General features: G+C 32.8%; 2 protein-coding genes across 3 annotated transcripts; one reads left to right on the top strand and one right to left on the bottom strand.

Moving 5' to 3' along the window:
• The first annotated feature begins 1420 nt into the window (after positions 1 to 1420).
• Positions 1421 to 6073, top strand: LOC124938736 (polyadenylate-binding protein RBP47-like). Its single transcript, XM_047479236.1, has 6 exons — positions 1421 to 2012; positions 3844 to 4324; positions 4469 to 4530; positions 4611 to 4741; positions 4833 to 4929; positions 5607 to 6073. The coding sequence occupies exons 1-6, from the start codon at positions 1593 to 1595 to the stop codon at positions 5775 to 5777; spliced, it is 1362 nt and encodes a 453-aa protein (XP_047335192.1). The 5' UTR covers positions 1421 to 1592; the 3' UTR covers positions 5778 to 6073.
• A 2414-nt stretch (positions 6074 to 8487) lies between these two features.
• Positions 8488 to 13431, bottom strand: LOC124940512 (uroporphyrinogen-III synthase, chloroplastic). 2 transcript variants are annotated; one of them, XM_047481034.1, is made up of 9 exons: positions 13061 to 13427; positions 12748 to 12835; positions 12585 to 12651; positions 12375 to 12490; positions 12147 to 12245; positions 10003 to 10058; positions 9201 to 9286; positions 8980 to 9117; positions 8488 to 8896 (listed from the first exon to the last, which is right to left on the bottom strand). In XM_047481034.1, the coding sequence occupies exons 1-9, from the start codon at positions 13250 to 13252 to the stop codon at positions 8839 to 8841; spliced, it is 900 nt and encodes a 299-aa protein (XP_047336990.1). In that variant the 5' UTR covers positions 13253 to 13427; the 3' UTR covers positions 8488 to 8838. The 2 variants fall into 2 exon arrangements, with proteins under 2 accessions (XP_047336990.1, XP_047336991.1); XM_047481035.1 differs by lacking the exon at positions 8488 to 8896 and having other exon boundaries at positions 8976 to 9117; positions 13061 to 13431.
• Between the last annotated feature and the right edge of the window lie 7699 nt (positions 13432 to 21130).

Genomic DNA, 21130 nt, shown 5'->3' with positions numbered 1-21130 from the left:
AGTTGATATATAAATAAGTATTTTCATAAATATTATAAATATATGATTGAATATATAATATTTATTTTATTTTATTTTACAACATTTTTATATATTTAGTTTCAAAATAAGGAAAAGAGAATTAAAACTACTAATCGTACAAAATGGTAAATATTTTATTAAATATATAATATTTTTTATATAATATTAATAATTTTATATTTATATATCAATTATTATCAACCAATTAATATTAAACAAAACACATAATCATTCATCTCACATTAATTACATACATATTTAATATTATTATATAATTTTGTTAATAAATATTTATATGTAATATTAAACAAAATTTTAAAAATCTCAAATTTTTATATTCTCAACTTTTTTATTCTCAAAATTATTCCTTGAAATTGGATTATATATAATTCTGTTTGAATGGGGAGAGAATTATAATTTTTTTTTTATAAATTTTTATATGTTAATTATAACCATATATAATAAATAATAAAATATAATAATATATAATTTTATGTCACTATAAAATGATATTTTTTTTACAAGATACCTATTCATATTAATAAATTATTTATTTGAAATAGAAACACCTTTTTTTTTAAAATATAAATACTTATAATAAATCTAACCAAGTCAGCTATTTATTTAATTAATTATTTATTATTAAACTTATAAAATATATGTATATATCAATAAATGTATTATTAAATAAATAATAATTTGTAGTTTTTCTTTGTTTAATTTGAACTTAATTTTCAAAAAATATAATGATGCCAAAATTATATATATATATATATATATATATATATATATATATATATATATTTTAATTTATAAGTAGTATTTGTTAAAATATTTTGTAAAACAACCTAAATTCTTATGATTTTGTAATAATAAACTATATTAATAATACAAAATTATATATAACATATTTATTAATCTAATTATATCAATAGTATTTATTTTTATTGTTATTAATTTTAATTAATTAAAAATGACATATTCAATTGAAATTATACTATTAATTACTATATAAAATATAAAGAAATATATAAAATCTAATTAAATAACAAATAAATATATTAGTAGATTACATAAAATATTTATTAAATTTTGAATAAATATTATTAATATTATATTCTATGAGATTCAACAAAATTACCGAAGAAAGTATAACTGAATTAGCAAAAATTGGTACAAATTAATATTTTAAAAATTCATATAACAGAATAATATAATTAATATTATTATTGTGCCGCTAATGAAATAGGAGGCGAAAAAAGAGTAAAAGTGGTAGCAAAAGAAATCAACGGTGTAGAAAAGATACCTACATATTGATCCAACGGTTAATATATAACATGCGTCATACCAGGGCTTCCCCTAAATAAATCCAGTAGTCATCTTCTTCTTCTTGAATTGCATCCCTTCTCTTCCGCGCCCCCTATTTTATCATTCTTCAGAAAACCCTTAGATTTGTTACTTCTCTTCTCTTCTGTACATCATTCTTATTAGATAATAATAATCATCATCAATCTTTAATCTTTCCAATTCTTAGATAATAATCATCAAACAGGAAGGAAACAATAATAAAGATGCAACCGGATAACGGCTCTGATTCTTCGCAACAACAACAACAGCAACAGCAGCAGCTGACGGTTGTGTCTTCATCGACGGCTTCTCCTATTCCTCCACCTCCTCCTATGCAGCAACAGTGGGTAACTATGCAATATCCGGCGGCGGCGATGGTAATGCAGCATCAGATGATGCCATCGCCTCACTACCCACCGCACTATATGTCTTACCATCCCCATCACTACCATCATCCTTATCATCAAACCCCACATCATTATCAGAATCACCCTTATCATCATCAACACCAACAACAACAACAACAACAGCAACAACAAAACGGAGGAGGATCCAACGGAGAGAATAAGACTATCTGGGTTGGTGACCTTCATCACTGGATGGATGAAGATTACCTCCATAGTTCTTTTGCTTCAACTGGCGAGGTAAAAACCTAAACCAAAACCAAAACCAAAACTAAATAACAATGCTGCATAAGGTTTAGATCTCCATGATTTCAATTTTTTTTCCTTATTTGTATAAAGAAATTCATGTTCTTGATTATTAACTGTAAGCCAGGCCGCAAAGGGTATTGTATTATGCTCTTTTAGGAATTTGGATGGCTAAAGTTGCTATCTTTACTCGGGAAAAGACAGTTCTTTTCTAATAATGTTCTTTGTTTGGAGATTGTCATATTGGGTAATTGTTTTTGAAGATTTGAATGATATATGTTGAACTAGTTTTTTTTTCTATATGGAGAACTTTCTATAAATAGCTCAATAGTGAATGCTCTGCCACGAAAGCTTCTGGTAACTTTATTAGTTTTATTTAACATCTGTTACCTGGAGCTGAGAATGCTTATTTATTACTGTATTAAACTTTTTGCATTTAATGAGTTAATTAAGATACAATATCCCTGCAGAAAGAGACTCATTGGCCAATTTAGTGTTGTTACTGTATTTGTGTAGAGATAGATAACTTCATTTACTGAATAGTTATTATTATTGATAGATCAATTTAAAGCTTTGAATCTTGAGGATCGGGCTTATATCGCCATCACTCCTTCACTGCTTTTTACTCAATTTAATTGTATTTTTCATCTATTTCTTTTCAGTAACAATTCATCATTATGATTGGATTTTTGTATCAGAGATGAAAATCATGACAAGATTAATTGAAATATTGCAACTCTTGTAACTTAGATTGATACATAAAAGGAATGTCATTATTTGAATTTTAGTTTCTTATTTGCAAATCATGATTTCATTGTAAAACTAGTTGATGATGTGCGTTTTAATGTCTCCGCTTGAAATAACAAATAATATATTGGTACATGCCAAAGCAAAGTGCTATTATATAACCTTTTACTTGCAAACTATGTTTTTCTTAATAAGGTAATTTCATTCAAGCGGATGTGGAACTTGTGTCGAAAATAGTAAATAAAGAGAAACATATTTACGTTCTCATCTACCATTAATGAGCCGCATGTGAGAGTTTATAAAACATTTCAGCTCTCGTGTCTTAGATTGATCCAAAAAAATGTAGTCATTCTTTGAAAATAATATGTTCTGTTATAGTATTTTATGTGAAAATAATCTGCAAAAGATGCTCATCTACTGTTCTATCTTTTACGTGCAAAAGTTTCTTTTTAACAAGGTTCATTTCATTCGAGCTGACACTGAGCTTGTGCCAAAAGTAATAAAACAAGAGATATGGAAACAGAAATATAAGGAAAAATTAGATATTTCATTTTATAGCTTTTTCTTGCTGGTAAACTCCCTATGATGCTACTGATGGGAAGACCTTGTCACTTAACCATCTTTATTTTTGGAAGAAGTCTTTTGTATTTGCCCCAAAAAATAACTGAAAATCACTGTAAAACAACAATGATCTTATGCCTTCTTGAGAATCTTTTTCTGTAGTCTTTCAATTTTCATGATACTTCCAGTTCTAGAAATACTTTTGAAGTGTGTTGAACTTAATGGATGTTTCCGAAGCAATGATTTCAAATGCCAGCAGTTTCCTAGACCTGAAAAGTCAAGCTTTGGTTTTGACTCTTTCCCCCGTGGGGTGCAGTTATACATTAGATACACTGTTCCTTTGGAAACCCCTTTTATGTCAAATTTCTGATGTGGGTCTAGATGACATCACATTTGGAAACTTATTGATAGTTTCCGAATATAGAAACAAAAGTGTTTGCACATAGTCCTCCTTATGTAAGGCATTTGATTTAATATATAAAGTCTTACATCCTTGTACGTGTGTATGTTTCTGCAGGTTACATCTATTAAGGTTATTCGTAATAAGCAAACTGGTGTGTCTGAAGGTTATGGATTTGTGGAGTTCAATTCACATGCTGCAGCTGATAAAGTTCTGCAAAACTATATTGGAAAATCAATGCCAAATGCAGAGCAACAATTCCGTTTAAATTGGGCAACATTTAGCATGGGTGATAAACGTTCCACTAATGGTTCTGATCTTTCTATATTTGTAGGAGATTTATCTGCAGATGTTAATGATAGCTTATTACATGAAACATTTGTTACTAAATACCCATCTGTTAAGGCTGCTAAAGTGGTCATTGATGCAAATACTGGGCGTTCAAAAGGATATGGTTTTGTTAGATTTGGTGATGAGAGCGAGAGAGCACAGGCAATGAATGAAATGAATGGTGTATACTGTTCAAGCAGACCCATGAGAATTGGTCCTGCTACTCCAAGGAAATCATCTGGCTATCAGCATCAGTTTTTTTCTCAAGGTTACCTATTTTGTTATTAATTATTTATATTTCTTTTATAGCATAGTCAACCTTATAAGTTGGATGTCATAATTGAGACTTAAAATTAATGGAGAGCTTTGCAATATCATTTTATTTCTTCTATTTTTCCTTTGTTCCTATCAGGTGTATCAAATGGTGCTTTAAACCAAGGCCTTCAATCTGAAGTTGACTTTACCAACACAACAGTCAGTTATCTGTCATTGGCATTTACAGGACTGATACTATCATTTCATTAATTTTTTTCTCACAAATTTTGCTTTTGTAGATATTTGTTGGAGGCCTCGACCCATCTGTTACTGACGAGGATCTTAGACAACCCTTCTCGCAATATGGGGAGATAGTTTCTGTGAAAATACCTGTTGGCAAAGGGTGTGGTTTTGTGCAATTTGTTAACAGGTAACTGTTGTTGATGATAGTTTTTTTGTTATTGTGAGTTGCAAAGATGAATTCTTCTTTATCTCTGAGTAAAATTTAATTTTGACATCAGAAACAACGCTGAAGATGCTCTCAGTCAACTGAATAATTCAACGATAGGCAAGCAAACTGTGCGGCTTTCTTGGGGTCGAAATCCAGCTAATAAGCAGGTGATTTTCTTGCATTCCTAACTCCTCTATTTTGCTTAATTCTTTTTCTTTTTATTCTTGGCCCATTTTGTTGGACACATTCCCTTTCTTTTACTTATTCTTAAATCAAGCCTCTCTTCCGAAAGGAGAGTAGAAAATCACTGGAAATATAGGATGCTTATAAATGAGGTTATTAGGTTATAGTAACATTTTAAAGAGCGTTTAGAGTTATGGTGGCCCTGCCTAAAAGGTACGGTGTAGTAATAATTGTCAAAATGCTATGGGTACACTGCTAGATTTCTCTTGCTTTATATTTATTGGTGATCTGAAAATTTTATTTGAGAAACATAAAATGTGAATCTATTCTTTGAAACAGTTATTGAACCTATTTAGAAACAAGTATTTTGTCACAATCATGGTCCCAGTGAAAAATAGGCGAAGTTAAAATTGGATTTTTTTTTTTGTTTGGTACAAGATTTTGCTGGATGACAATCAGATTATCTATTTGATCATGATCCAGATTATATTAATGTGATTTTTGTTGCTTCATTTGGTATACAAAGACCTTGATCCAAAGACGCTTTTCACTTTCATGATCATATTATTTTTCACAAATATAGATTTTTAGATATTAAAATGAAAAGAATATTATAATATTCCTTTGCTATTCTTACTGACAAGTTAATTTTGTTTGGCAGATGAGAGGTGAATATGGCAGCCCGTGGAATGGGGCTTACTATGGTGGGGCGCAGATGTATGATGGCTATGGATACGCATATCCATCACCTCATCACGATCCTGGAATGTATGCTGCTGCTGCATATGGAGGTTATCCCATGTATGGAAGCCACCAACAGCAAGTAAGCTGAACAACATCTTCTTAAATTCTTTTCAAACAAGATCCACCCCGGGAGTACCTTGTTTGATTAGATCATTTTAGTGTCGGACTGGTTAGTAATGATGGATGAACTTGGAGTCCTCTCCGGTTGAGGAGTGGAATGGAATTTTGACTTTTATTGATGATTTTATTTTCTTCTTTTCTAGTAGGATGTTTTAATTGACTATTTACTTTTAGCTATTTATATTTGATTTGAAACGTTTGATTGGAATAAGTACGCTAGTCTTTAGCAGAATTTTATGCTAGATTGATAATTTCTGTTTACTTAGAATTGTTTTGTCTTGAGTAGAACGAAAATAGATAGAATTTGTTAGAAGCTTAAGATCTGGAATGATTTTGATCTCAAATTGGTCCAATTCTAGGTCCACTAAAAGTTGTTTGATGTTGATATTTCATTATTGTCTTTGACAATGATCCTCATTGGATTTAGCTGTGAAATTGCAAATGAATTCATCGACAAACACGACAAATTTCTGTGATCCAAACAAAGTTGTTGGAATTCATTTGCAAATGAAATTGTTGTCAAACTCTTAAATCATCTAGCCTTATTTGGAAATATTTTTTTAATGAATCTTTGAATATGTAAGTATAGAGAAAACTCATTTGCCTTCTTTTTAACATTTGTTTCTATGACCAATTTTCTTGGAAGATTTGGTTTATAACAAATTCCTCAGTTTAGTAAAAACAATAAAAATAAATTATAGTTATACCAATTTCAGTTTTCAAATGTAATCTCATTCATATTTATATAGTTGGAAAATAAATAAAATGATGTTTTTTGGGGGTAAAAAGAAAACATTGACCACTTATACTATAATGAAGATTTTTATTCGATTATTTTGCAATTTTAATCAAATTTAATAAAATATATTATAAGCCAAGACTAGGATTAGGATTCTGATGTGCATAATCACTATTTTGGAAAAAAAACAATAAAATATATTACAAGGAAGACTATGATTAAGATTCTGATATGCATAATCACTATTTTGGAAAAAAATAATATTGTTATATCATTTAGTCAAATATTGAACAATGACTTAAATGGATAGTCTTTAATAATTCCATTAATTATTAAACAATTTAAATTACATACAAACCAAAAAAAAGACATTTTTCATTAAACTTGGAATTTCACTAATTTAGAGTTGAACATTATTAATTAGACTAGGTCACTCAAACTTTTATCTTAAAAAAATTTCAAATTTTGGGTCACTTCACTTAAGTCTATCCACTTTAGTTATTTTATCCAACGATGAGACTTTGGGACGAATATAAATCGTCACGATACTTTGTGGCAAATATCGATCGTCACGCATGAATGAAAGATGCAATTTGAATAAATGTGGAGGGAGACTTGGTTTGACAAGTTCACATTAATTGTGCATCATTTTTTCTATTTTTATATAACATAGTTTATATTTTGTTTATGGATTTCATAATAATTTAGCTTTTTATCAAGTAAAAGTAACAATGTCTATATTTGATTGAACATGTGGTTAAATTGAATTTAGTTGTTATTTGAAAATATACTTTATTTTAATGTGAATGGTAGCTTTTATACTTTATTTATTTCCTCCCTGAAATAATTAAAAGTTTGTGGGAGCAAATTATATTCTTTCTTTTATTACTTTAAAGCTGTAAAATAATTTATATACTAGTCATTAAGCAATGATGTATCTTCACACGTCTTAAACCGTCTTTTTCGAATGAATTTCAAACTAGATGCATCTCTAATCTCTATATAGGTGATTTATTTGTTTACAATTTAAATATAAAATATAGACGTAATAGTCATATAAGATATTCATAAGAAAAACATATAGATAACTATAATCAAGTTTTATCACTTAGAACAAAAGTATATAAGGTGTTTTCCAATCCAACACATTAGTAGGCATCCTATTATGAATACATGTACCAAAATGACCAAAACTTAGATGAGAACTATGTTAAAAATATAATTTCTTTCCAAATCTTTATTTTGTTGTGGAGAATAAAAAAAATAAGTGATGAATTATTCGAGTCTAAACATTTCTCAACATTAAATTTATGAATTTTATGTCTATTAACCCTATAGTCTTTAATATTGTGTTTTTACTGTTTTTTTAGTTAAAAAAATTAACATTACTTATATTTGACTTAAAACGTTTAAAAAAAATTGAATATGTAAGTTTTGATCGCTTTTACACAACTCTCGTCCCCTTCCACCATAGAAAAAATTTATCGATTAAATCATAACTTCGCAGTGAAACTTGATCGAACAAAGCTCTTATGCCATGTGCAATTCGAGACTTCAACCGGAGAAGAATCAAGCTGTTTGATATTGTTTTTTTTAAAGTTTTTTTTTATCTAAAATTCAATATTTTTCCTTGTATCATATAACTCATTCAATCTATCCAAACATTAAAATAATCATTAAGCTATAAAAAACTAGATTTAAAAAAACAAAAAAAATTATCCTAAACCCAAATAAACCCCCCAAAAAATCAAAGATCAAGATTTGAAGAGAAAAACCCCTAATGAGATTATTTTATTAATGACAGTTATATACAAAACTAATCCAAAAAAACAGGGGAAAAAAAACTCCCCAGCTCCTCTTATACTTTGAGGATCTAGTTTAAGTCTGTACAATTTGTACCAATAACATTATTATATCAATAAATTAATACAATTTCAGCTTGAATAACTGTAGATATCATATTAGACAGATTTATTTGGAAAAGTTATTCATTGGATGACAATGATGCTACAATGTCATCTTATGTTAAAAACTACTACTACTAAATTATATACAACATTACAGACTGCCTCTCCCAATGTACAAGAAAATTCCTGGATAAAATTATATATCAGATACTCATCTCTAGCCAATTTAATCCCCCTGCAACTTCTATGATTGGATATATTAAAAAAGGTTTGATTGAAACCCATTTCTCTCCATGCAAAGTTTTACCAGACCCGCCTAATGGAATTTGTACTCGTTGTGTTCAGAAATTTTCAAAATTTATCATCGACCCGAAAAATGGATGTCAGACCTTGTGCAATCGACTATGAACTTCGAGAGCTTCAACAATGCTGCTGATCCATCTACACAATAAATGATTTATCGGGGTTCAATTTACTGTGGCAAATACAAAGAGGAATTTCGAGATTCAATTGATGGAAATTACCCTTCTAGACCAGGATTTTCAGGGTAATACACATTTCTCAGGCCTAACTTTTTTGCAACAGAGGCTGTCGTTTCCCCTATGCACGCGACTGAACTAATGGACTGTTGTTCCGATTCAGAAGTCAGATCCACCCAAGCCCTGCGTTGGAATAATCTATATAATGAAACATCTAATAGCAACCGGTTTATGATATTTAGATAATAAAAAACTTTTCAGCTTACTTAATTGCAGAAGGCGATGCTACAGCGACAACAGGTGCAGAAAATGCTTGCTTTAAAACTTGTTGATCAACATGACGAACAGGCATCTTGAGGAAATCATCAAATAACAAGCTAATTTAATACTGATCAACCGACAACTTTTTCTATGAACAAATCATAACAACCAAAAAAAATGTTTTTCTTGAGATAGCTAGTCTTGAATGAGAAAAGAAAAAAACGAAAAAGATTAATTTATTCATGAAATTGATGAAGCACTATTTCATTAACTCAAAACATGAGGTGAGATCCATCACTAGTTTTTCCCAATTTTTAGGTTAACTGGTCTTCCTTATGATGAAAGCAATAAAAAATCCATGTAACAAGAAAACAGTTATGATGAAGACAACTGATAACTTGTTGAAGCGATGAACTCCAAGAACATATAGGTTTATGATAACTACACTCAAGAAAAATGGGGTAATTGTTGGATGAATCTGGGATGCAGTTGTCTGAATTTGGGTGACGAGCCCAAATTCTCTCGCAAAATGAGGATGATTCATCGGCTTTTCAAGGAAGAACAACAATTAGAAGAGTTTGGCTTGGCTTTCTCATCTTGCTTACTTTTTTCTTCATTTTGTTCTGTTTTTCCAAAACGCAGTTGTGCAATGTGTACTATTACATTTTCAATCTATTTCAGAAAAAAAAAATACACACAAAACAAGTATTATGTATGTTACTGTGGTAGAAGGAGGTGAATACTAGAACCTCTACTTGTTACTAACACTATATGGCTGCGGTAAAGAAGAAAACTAAGCAGTATTACCGTTGTGTACGTATTTAGCCTTGTGACTTCAAATCCACGACTAGAAAGCCCTTCTTCTGAAACAAATGCAACATAAAGTTTTGAAACCCCTTTTTTCAAGAAACAAATATTAATTTTAAAATATAATGAAGAGCACAAAGAAGCTATTATCATTCCTTAAAAGTTGAGAGTAACAAATGGGATAATCTCAAACGCGAAACTCATCCAAAATCGAAAAGGACTTTTAATACACTAGATCCCCAAAAACCCAACTCTTGATCCTGTCATCTACTACATTGCAAACATCCACACTGGGGCGCTCCTTTTAAAAATAATGAAAAAGAAGTGAAGAACAATCATTCTATCCTTCTTCAGGATATTTTCTTCAAATGTTCTTTGGTTTTTTCCCCTAAAACGATCCACCAAAAAGCAATCGCGATCATCTTCTAATCCTTTTTAAGTTCGGTTGTTTTTGCCGAATGAATCCACTGATCCCATAAATCTACAACTGTTTTGGCATAACTCATTAACATTCAGCACCTCACAAATCATATTTCATGTATCTCTAGACAGAGGACAAAACGCAATATGTGATGGGTTATTTCTTCAGATTGTTCACACAAACAGTATTTGTTGGCATTGTGAATCGTTTTTGTTTGAGTCTATCATGTGTCAACATCTCTTGCCTAATTGTTGACAATGCAAAAAAAAATTAGGTAGTTTCGAGGGGACTATATTCTACCATGTCTCCTTCCATGGGAAAGTATGAATAGACTCATTTGACAAAGATCCAAAACGCCATCTGTCAACACTTCTAACCTAATTGTTGACCATGCAATAAAAAAAGAAGATAGTTTCATGGGGGATTTATTCTTCCTGATCTCCTTCCATGGAGAACTATGAATAGACTAATTTGACAAGGATTCAAAACAATCATTTGTCTCAAAAGTCTCGTTACTTTTCCAGAATATCTCATCTTTTTATTCTCCTATTCTTCCTCCGTTGTTAATCTTCTCTTGTAAACTTAATTTTCAACGGATAAAGCGCCTCTACCCCATTACAGTAAATTAGCAATCACAAATTGCCGCCTTTTGATTTTTGGCAAAAGTGGTAGGATAAACAACTTCAATCTTCTCTTTATCAAGCCAATGTCAGGCCAAAACAAAATTCTTCTTCCATTTTCCAATCCAAAGGTTAACAAATCATGGAAAGGGGGCCAAACTTTAGTAATCACCTTCCACAAGCCAGAGCCATATGTCGTGTTGATCTTATTTGGCATCCATTCACCATCCTTTGTTCCATTACTTCAACCACACGTGCCTACAAACAAGCCTTCTCTCTATGAAATCTCCACCACCTCAGCAAAGCTTTGTTAAAAGTAGCTAAATATTAAACGCACAATCCTTCATTATTCTTGTTAATTCTCACATCTTTCCATTTTGTGAGGTGAGTTAATTTAGATGACCCGACACTTTTTGAGAGAAATTTTATCGTTAGACTCTCCATCTTGAAAGTAATCGTCTTTGGTATTGTAAAAGGAGACAGCATATAAGTGGGCAGGGCAACAATTGAGTTATTAACAAGTGTCATATGCTCTCCCTTTGAGAGGAATATGTTTTTCCACAAAGCTAACGTTACTCCATATGTTCAATAACACCATTCCATTCTGAAAGGGGGGGTCAAGGTAATATCCCAAAAGACTATTCACCTTGAACCCAAGATCTTAGATAAAGCTTGTTTGTTGCTTGGATTCCCGAGGAAAAATATGTAAGATTTGTCAAGGTTGATCTTTAGCCCATAAACAACTTCAAAAAGGACCAAAATCCTCCTTAAAGTCTTTGCTTTTGAGAAACACAAAGTGTCATCGACGAAAAGCAGGTGAGAAATACACAATGCTTTTATGTGCGATCCGGTGTTTAAACCCTGTGAAATTCCAATGCTTTCTGCATTGTTATTGAGGAGAATGGATGCTGCCATAACCATGGTGAAGAGAAAAGGGGATAAAGGGTCCCTTGTCTCAACCTCTAGAGCTTTTACAAAACCAGTTGACCTCCACCACATTGACCATTACTGAAAAATTGAAGAAGATATGCAAAAGAGGATCCATCTGTGCCATTTATCTTTAACTCCCATCTTTATCATAACAGACATAACCAAATTCTTACCAATCTCGCCACTAGCTTTTGCGGAAGATGGATACAGGACTTTACACGTATTCTTGTTTCCATATCTAGGAAGCTCTATAGCCAATACTTTTCCAGTTGCTGAAAGTAAAAAGAAAAACTCTAATTAAAAGGATATTCCTCATCTTCCACCCAAACAACCAAAATGACATACAAAACTCACAAGAAAATAAAAAATGCGAATTTAATGCTGTTGAAATAAAGGAGAACCTTTCGATGGAGCAAAGGCAATATCAATAGAATTTGATGTCTGTTTCGCTTCCTCAAATATGCTTGCTGTACCAGCTCCCACTACACCTATCCTAACTGATGGAGTTCCAGCAGCCCTACCACATGTTATAAGTAAATATTTGAAGAAATTAAATCACCAACATTTTTCCAACTGCCTAATTGAAGAAAATGGGATCATAAAATACTTACTTCCAAGCATCAAGAAAAACAGAACCTGCTTCTGGTGAAGTTATCACAATCCAGTCAAAAGTGGCCTCTACTCAAAAACGAAAATAAGAAAACAAGTCACAAATCCTCTAAAAATAGTCTACAGTTTTTAACCTTTACATAAAGGGTATTGATGAGTGTTTACCTTGTAATAAGGAAGTAAGTTTATCCAAATCAGGCAGTTTTGTATGCTCAACAAGAGGAAGTTCCAGACACTTAATTCCTCGATTATCCTGTAATTACATACAAATTGGCATTGATTGATAATGCTGATAACAAAATTAGTCCATGACCTAATTCTTATCTCAAATAGTTCAGTTTTTTCTAATCATAAAGTTTGAGATCATACCCTAGCTCTTTGAGAAGCTTAATTGGAACGAAACACAAAACAATTCTATGTAGCAAAGAAATGAAAATAAACCCAATAGATATCGAAAGAGACAGAGGCAGAGAAATACCAATGCATTGATGAGCTTGCCGTTCTTGCCGCGTTCTCTAGTGACGACGACTTCCGGTTTCGAATGAAGTGACGATGAAGACGAAGCTTTGACAGGGAAGAAGATTCGCGTTCGTGAGTGATAGAAGGAAGAAGATCCCGGAGGAGGAGGAGGGACACAGAGAGACAGGGAGGTGAGAGAAAGTTGCGCCATTTCGTTTTCTTGGAGACGAAAATGTGTTGCCCGGAGCTAGAGCCAGAAAACCCAATAAAATGAATCTACCCACATCCACATATAGGTAACTTTTGAGAAACTAATTAACAGTCTTTTGAAGTATCTCGATGGCAGTTCAACCCATTATCCCTTCCGTTGATTGTCTCCGGCGGGACATAGAATAATCTTGCCGGTGTATTAATTAGAGTTGTGAATTGCAAGATCATACCATCAAAGTCAAAAGAAATAGATTGAAGAAGATGAAAATCACTTACATGCTCATTAATCTAGTTAGTTAGTCATAAGGGTCTAATTTAATTATCCTTGCTTGGTAGAGACTTTGAAACATTTGACAAAAACATGGATAATTTCCATGTAGGCTAAAATGTTTTAATATGAAAATTTTTTTGTTGAGAGAATATTTCGAAGTAAAAAAATTCATTTAGGATCAAGTTTTAGGGATGAAACTCGTTATTCAGGTAGTTTTTACGAACGATACATGGAGAAATTTGATTAAATGGCCCGGATAAGAGGCCTAATTCCAAAAAAGGCTTGGATTTGATAAAGTTTGTAAAATGAGCCTTTTTGCCCTTTGAAATGACTGCCATATCCCCGATAACAGATTTATCGCTGACGTGTGATTATTACATATGCGGGAATCGTGTAATGCTCGCACATCATCATGCGAGTATTACACGATTCTCGCACTTCGTGTAATGCTCGCACATCATCATGCGAGTATTACACGATTCTCGCACTTCGTGTAATGCTCGCACATCATCATGCAAGCATTACACGATTCTCGCACATCGTCTAATGCTCATACATAAGAGTATAAATTCTATTTCTAATTTTTACCCTCATTTTAATACGTTCCAAATTAGATTTCTCCACTCTCCAAGACTTCACTCTTCCACGTCTCAACCCGCACCACTTCAACCGGGAAGGAATCGTCCGTCCGTATCTTTTCATCATCGGTCGTCCGTCCTTCCGTCTGTGTCGTCGTTCCAATACAGGTCAGTTTAGGGTTTGGGTGTAGGGTGTAGGGTTGTATAATGTTCTTATTGATGAATAACTCCAATGTATGCTTGTATATTGATGGATAATCCTTAGTCTTTAGGGTATTTGTAGGTTTTAGGGTTTATCTGTTTATATTGATGGTATATGGTATATGCATCTGCATCAGTTCACTCACGAGCACTGTATATTCATGAGCATTGTATTTTCACGTACTTTGAATATTCTGATGTTGATTATCTTTTCCAATGTTGTATATTCACGAACATTGTATATTCTGATGCTGCTTAGTTTTTTCCAATGTTGGATTTATGTGTAATATTCTGGTTATTGCTAACTTACGGTTATTGTATATTCTCAACTCCGTTCGTTCAAGTTCAGCAGATGAAGACCCACGACTCTTTGTTCTCAAATGGGTATGTTTATTTTATGTGAAGCAATAACAGAACATTACAATAAGCGTATAATCGTTGAACTGTTTTCAATTGCAGCTCAAGTACTTCTTTACCTTGATGGAGGGTGGAAAATTACGGATTGTAATACTCATTTTGTTCCAAAGTCAACCAGAGATTTGAATGTTCCCCTAAATTCTACATATTCTGAATTAGTTGATATGATCTATTCTGCTACTAATGTTGATAAATCTATATATGATTTATTGCTTCAAACCAAGTATAATACTCCGGATATGAATGACAAATTTTCCTATATTACTGATATCAAACAAGATATGGATGTGAAGTTCTTTTTACTTGAAACTTCGATATCACTCCACCATCGCATTACACTGTGTGTATCTTTAGTAGAGAATTCACTACCTAGAAACTCAACAAACCCAACTCAAGAAAGTGTAGTGGTTCCAACAATTGATGATCCTGACGTATTCCCGAACTGACATAGAAGAATACCCATGTTTGTATCTGAATGAGGGGTTGATGATTGAGTTCCTAGTACACAACCAAAAATGATTGGGTTCTTAGTACACACACAACCAAACAATACTTGAGTTGCTCATACCCAACCAAGCTGCAATGATTGGGTTGCTAGTTATTGGGAAAACCCTAACAGAAACACAAAAGAAGAAAATAACCGAAAGAACACACTAACAGAATTTGATAACGGAGTTTGGACAAAATATTGCCTACGTCTCTAAGCACTAAGGCTATCAATTAATAAGGAAGAAGATATACACATATTGGGCGCAATAAACCAAAGAGGGAAGAGTTTCTTTTATACAGTTAGAAACTTCCCCAACTTCCATTATCTTCCGATGTGAGATTTATTCTAATTGTGAATATAGTTTCTTTTATATACTAAGAAACTTCTTTCACTCCCGTCATCTTTCGATGTGGGATTCTAATTGTGCCAAAAACAACAAATCTCCACATTGGCACAATATCCAAATATTAATCTTCAATATTAAAAAATAGATCTTCAGTGTTTCCAATTGGCGCTCTTCAGCGCCGATTCAAGCGCGCAAGATATTTACCAAATCTAAACAATGTTTAAATTTGGCTCTTGTCACCACCTTAGTCATCATATCTGCAAGATTCTCCGTAGTACAAATTTTATGGAGAAGTACTACCTCTTCTTCAAGAATTTTCCGCACAAAGTGATAGCGAACGTCAATATGCTTCGTTCTTGCATGAAAGACCTGATTTCTTGCTAAGTGAATAGCACTCTGATTGTCAGAATATACCACAATATGTTCTAGACCAACTCCCAAGTCTTTCAACAATCCTTGTAGCCAAATTGCCTCCTTCACAACATCTGTAATAACCATATCCTCTACCTCTGTTGTAGACAAAACAATTGTTGACTGCAAAGTAGACTTCCAACTGACTGGCGCTTTAACTAGCGTGAACAAATAGCTAGTTGTTGAACGTCGCTTATCTGAGTCACCTGCATAGTCAGAATCACAATATCCAACTACACATTGACTAAATGATTTATCTTTCTCAAATATTAAACCAATATCTACAGTATCTTGGATATACCGTAGAATACATTTTACCGCTTTCTAGTGATCCTTACCTAGATCTTGCATGTACCGACTCACAACACCAACTAGCTGTGAAATATCAGGTCTCGTACATACCACTGCATACATCAAGCTTCTAACTGCATTTGCATATGGGACTTTTGCCATGTATTCCCATTCTACATCTGTCTCTGGAGATAACTGGCTACTAAGTTTCAAATGAGGAGGAAGTGGAGTACTTACAGGTTTTGCATCTTCAGTAATGCTAAACTGTTGTAGCACCTTCTTCAAATATTGTTTTTGTGTTAGACAAAGCTTCCCTCTTTTTCTATTCCTACTTATCTCCATGCCGAGAATTTTCTTAGCTTCTCCCAAATCTTTCATCTCAAACTTTTTACCCAATTGAGCCTTCAATTTGTCAATTTCATCTTGACTCTTTGATGCTATCACATATCATCAACGTATAAGAGTAGATAGATATAAGACTCATCTTTCAGTTGGTGCAAATACACACAAGGGTCGTATTTACTTCTTGTGTACTTGTGATCCATCATAAACTTGTCAAATTGCTTGTACCATTGTCTCGGCGATTGCTTCAACCCGTACAATGATTTGTTCAACTTACAAACCTAATTTTCTTTTTCAGCAACTTTGAATCCAATTGATTGAGACATATAGATTTCCTCGTTTAAATGATCGTGTAGGAATGCGGTCTTCACGTCTAGTTGAATTAGCTCCAAATTCATCTGTGCTACCGAGCCAACAAAATTCTAATGGAAGAGTATTTAACAATAGGATAAAATACCTCATTATAATCAACCTCTTCCTTCTGAGTGTAACCTTTAGCTACCAATCTTGCCTTGTAACGAACATCAGTTTTATCGGGAAATCCTTCTTCCTTTTCGGTAGATGCGTCAACCTTCATGTCTCATTCTTCAGAAGAGAATGCATCTCATATTCCATAAAACCTTTCCATTTTCCATTTTCAGAACTTCGAATGAGATCTAAAAAAGTGGATGGAACATTATCTTCGACTGGAAGTGCATAGGCCGCCATGTCAACAAACCGAGGTGGTTTTTGAGTAACTCGTCTTGGTCTGTTCACATCAATTCATTTACATTGTTCTGAAGGTTCTTGGGTCGGAACCTCTTCCTTATTTGACTATTCGTCTGTCGTCAGAGAGTCACTCATAGTTGGGCTTATCTTTATCTGCTCAAACTCCACCTATTGCGGAGTACAATCAATATTGTCTGGTGTTACTTTGTTCAACATTGAAGAATCATCAAATGTAACATCTCTACTGATAATGATTTTCTTTGCATCCAAATACCAAAGACGATAACCTTTAACTCCAGTAGTAAATCCCATAAACAAAGGCTTCTTTTCTCGTGAATCTAACTTTGATTCAACTACATGATAATATGCTGTAGAACTAAAAATATGTAAAGAATCATAATCATTAGTAGGTTTTCCATACCATACCTCTAATGGAGTTTTTCCACCAAGTGCAGATGATGGTAGGTAATTCACCAAATGTTGAGCGTATGACACAGCTTCTGCCCAAAACTTCATGTCTAACCCAACATTAGACAACATATATTGAACTTTCTCCACTAATGTTCTATTCATACGTTCCGATACTCCATTCTGTTGTGGTGTTTTTCTGACTGTGAAGTGTCGAACAATGCCACACTCTTGGCATAACTTCTGGAATGGATCATTCTTGTATTCTCCACCGTTATCAGTTCGAAGAGTTTTGATTTTTCTTTTTGTCTGGTTTTCAACTTGAGTTTTCCATTTAAGAAAAATCTCAAACACTTCATCTTTGTTCTTCAAAGTAAACACCCATACTCTTCTGGAAAAATCGTCAACAAAAGTAACAAAGTAATGTCTACCTCCAAGAGATGGGGTCTTAGTAGGTCCCCAGACATATGAGTGCACATAGTCCAAAATACCCTTGATGTCATGGATAGTAGTGCCAAATTTTACTCGCCTTTGTTTTCCCAGAATACAATATTCACAAAATCTAATTTACAAACTTTTGTACCTTTCAACAATCCTTGCTTGACAAGAGTTTGCATAGATTTCTCACCAGCACGTCCCAATCGCATACACCATAGTTTTGTTGCCTCTGATTCCTTACTGCTGCCCGAAGTTGATACCGTTGTTTTCATCCCATTAATTGTACAACCTTGATAGTAGTACAAATTATTGTTTTTCCTCATGCCTTTCAACATCACTAGTGCTCCAGAGATTACTTTAAGAAATTTATTTTCCATCCTCACATGTAAGCCTTTTGACTCCAAAGCCCCCAATGAAATGAGATTCTTTTTCATATTCGATATACCGAACATTTTTGACAATTATGGTGGATCCATCCTCATTTCTCAACTTGATTGAACATATCCTTTTTATTTTACATGTATGATCATTTCCCATGTAAACAACTACACCATCTAGTTCTTTGAAGTTAAACAACCATTCTCGAACTGATGTCATATAATAAGTGCGGGATGAGTCTAATATCCATGCATCAGGATTTTATGTTGTGTGTGACATCGTCAAAGAGAAGTCTGAATCTGCATCGCTTTTGTTTTCTGCAACATTTGTATCTTCAGAACCATTCACTCTCTTCTTCAACTTTGGACAGTTTTTATTCCAATGTCCTTTCTCATGACATAAAACATATTAATCTTTGGTAACTCTGCTTTTGGATCTTCCTTCTTTCCCTTTTGATTTGCTTTGTTGACGGCCCTTGACCATCAATGCTTTATTTGTTGTACCTATTTTGTTTTTCTTTTTGTTCTACTTTCTCAATTCATGACTATATAAAGCAGAACTTACAACATCAAAAGAAACATTTCCCTTCCCATGAAGTAACGTTGTTTCTAAGTGTTTAAATTCATCGGGAAGGGACAATAACAAAATCAACGAAAGATCTTAATCCTCAAACTTAACATCAAAGTTTAACAAATCTGCTACTAATTCATTAAACTTAGTAATATGTTCATTCATAGTAGTACCTGATTGGTAATCAAACCGGAATAACCGCTTCTTCATAAGAAGCTTATTCTGACCACTCTTCTTCAGAAATTTGTCCTCCAATGCTTGCCATAGTTTTTGTGCAGAAGTTTCGTTCTTCACGACATACTTCTGTTCTCTAGACATACATGATCGAATTGTTCAACACGTCAATCGATTCATGATACTCCATTCTTTTTCTTCTATACCATATGACTTTCCGACCTCAATAGAAACATCTAGACCCTACGGAAAAAGACAATCTAGAACCTCACATTGCCACATGCCGAAATGCCCAGTTCCATCAAAGATTTCCACCACAAACTTTAAATTCGATATTGGTGTCCTCGTCTAGGATAACGAAGGAGTTGACGCCCTTTTTAAAGACTCCACCATGCCAAGGACAAACCTTCGGCTCTGATACCATTTGTTGGGAAAAAACCTGACAGAAACACAAAAGAAGAAAACAACCGAAAGAACACACTAACATAATTTGATAACGGAGTTCGCCAAAATATTGTCTACGTCTCCGAGAACTAAGGCTATCAATTAATAAAGAAGAAGAGATACAAATATTTGGTGCAATAAACCAAAAAGGGGAGAGTTTCTTTTATACACTAAAAAACTTCCCCAACTTCCATAATCTTCCGATGTGGGATTTATTCTAATTGTGAATATAGTTTCTTTTATACAGTAAGAAACTTCTTTCACTTCCGTCATCTTTCGATGTGGGATTCTAATTGTGCCAAAAACAACACTAGTAACATACCAAGTAGTGAAAATCTGATACTTGAGGCATTAACGTGCATAATAGGATTGGAAGTCAGTACATTGTTTGAGAATAAAAAAGAACTTCAACTGATGTTACATAAATATGCGATGGCTAATCATTTTGAAATCAAAGTTTAGAAGTCATAAAAAGATATTTGGGCGGTTAAATGTTTGGATCAGAATTGTAAGTGGAGATTGTGTGCTGTGAAAGGAAAATTCTCGGAAATGTTTGAGATTTAGAAATATGTAAAAGATCATACATGTTCAATTGTGACGAGGCAAGAGAATAAAAGGCAAGCGTCATCATGGGTTTTTGGAGAATGCATGAAGAGCAAGTATATGGACCATCACCATGACCACATGCCAAAGAAAATAATGGAAGACATACACAGAACTTATGGAATAAAGATGACTTAGAATAAGGCTTGGAGGTCTAGGGAAAATGCCCTAATGGCGGTGCGAGGAACTGTAGAGGATTCTTATGGTAAATTGTCATCATACATGTACATGTTGGAGAAGAATAATCCGGGTACCATAATAGACATCCAGACGGATGAGCTTGGCCATTTCAGGTATATGTTCATGTCCATAGGCCTCTCAATTAAGGGTTTCAAATCCTCTTGTCGTCCGGTATTGTGCGTCGATGTCAGTTTTCTTAAGCACAAGGTTGGAGGTCAACTATTGGGTATAAGATGTATAAATTATATAGATTATTAATGTTTGATTGAAAAGATAAAAGAAGTATAAATTATATTGATTTTATAATTTGTGTTTAGTTGGTGGTATAAAAAAGTAGTAAAAAAATAAAAGACTATTTTATCATTTTATTTATATAAATTATTTTAATATTTATTTTATTAATTATATTTAAACTAATAAACATATATATTTAATTAACATAAAAATATTTTAAAAATAAATAATAATGCTATATGATAATATAATTATATATAATTTTTTATATGTTAATTCTTATAATTAAATAAATATTTATCAATAATTAATTTATTAAATATATAATAACAAAATTACAAACAAATTAATGAACTTTGAATTCTGTTTTTTTTATTAAAATAAATAATACAAAT

This window comes from Impatiens glandulifera, chromosome 5 (assembly GCF_907164915.1).
Source record: "Impatiens glandulifera chromosome 5, dImpGla2.1, whole genome shotgun sequence".
Taxonomy (NCBI): domain Eukaryota; kingdom Viridiplantae; phylum Streptophyta; class Magnoliopsida; order Ericales; family Balsaminaceae; genus Impatiens; species Impatiens glandulifera.
This window is presented reverse-complemented; position numbering and strand designations above follow the sequence as displayed.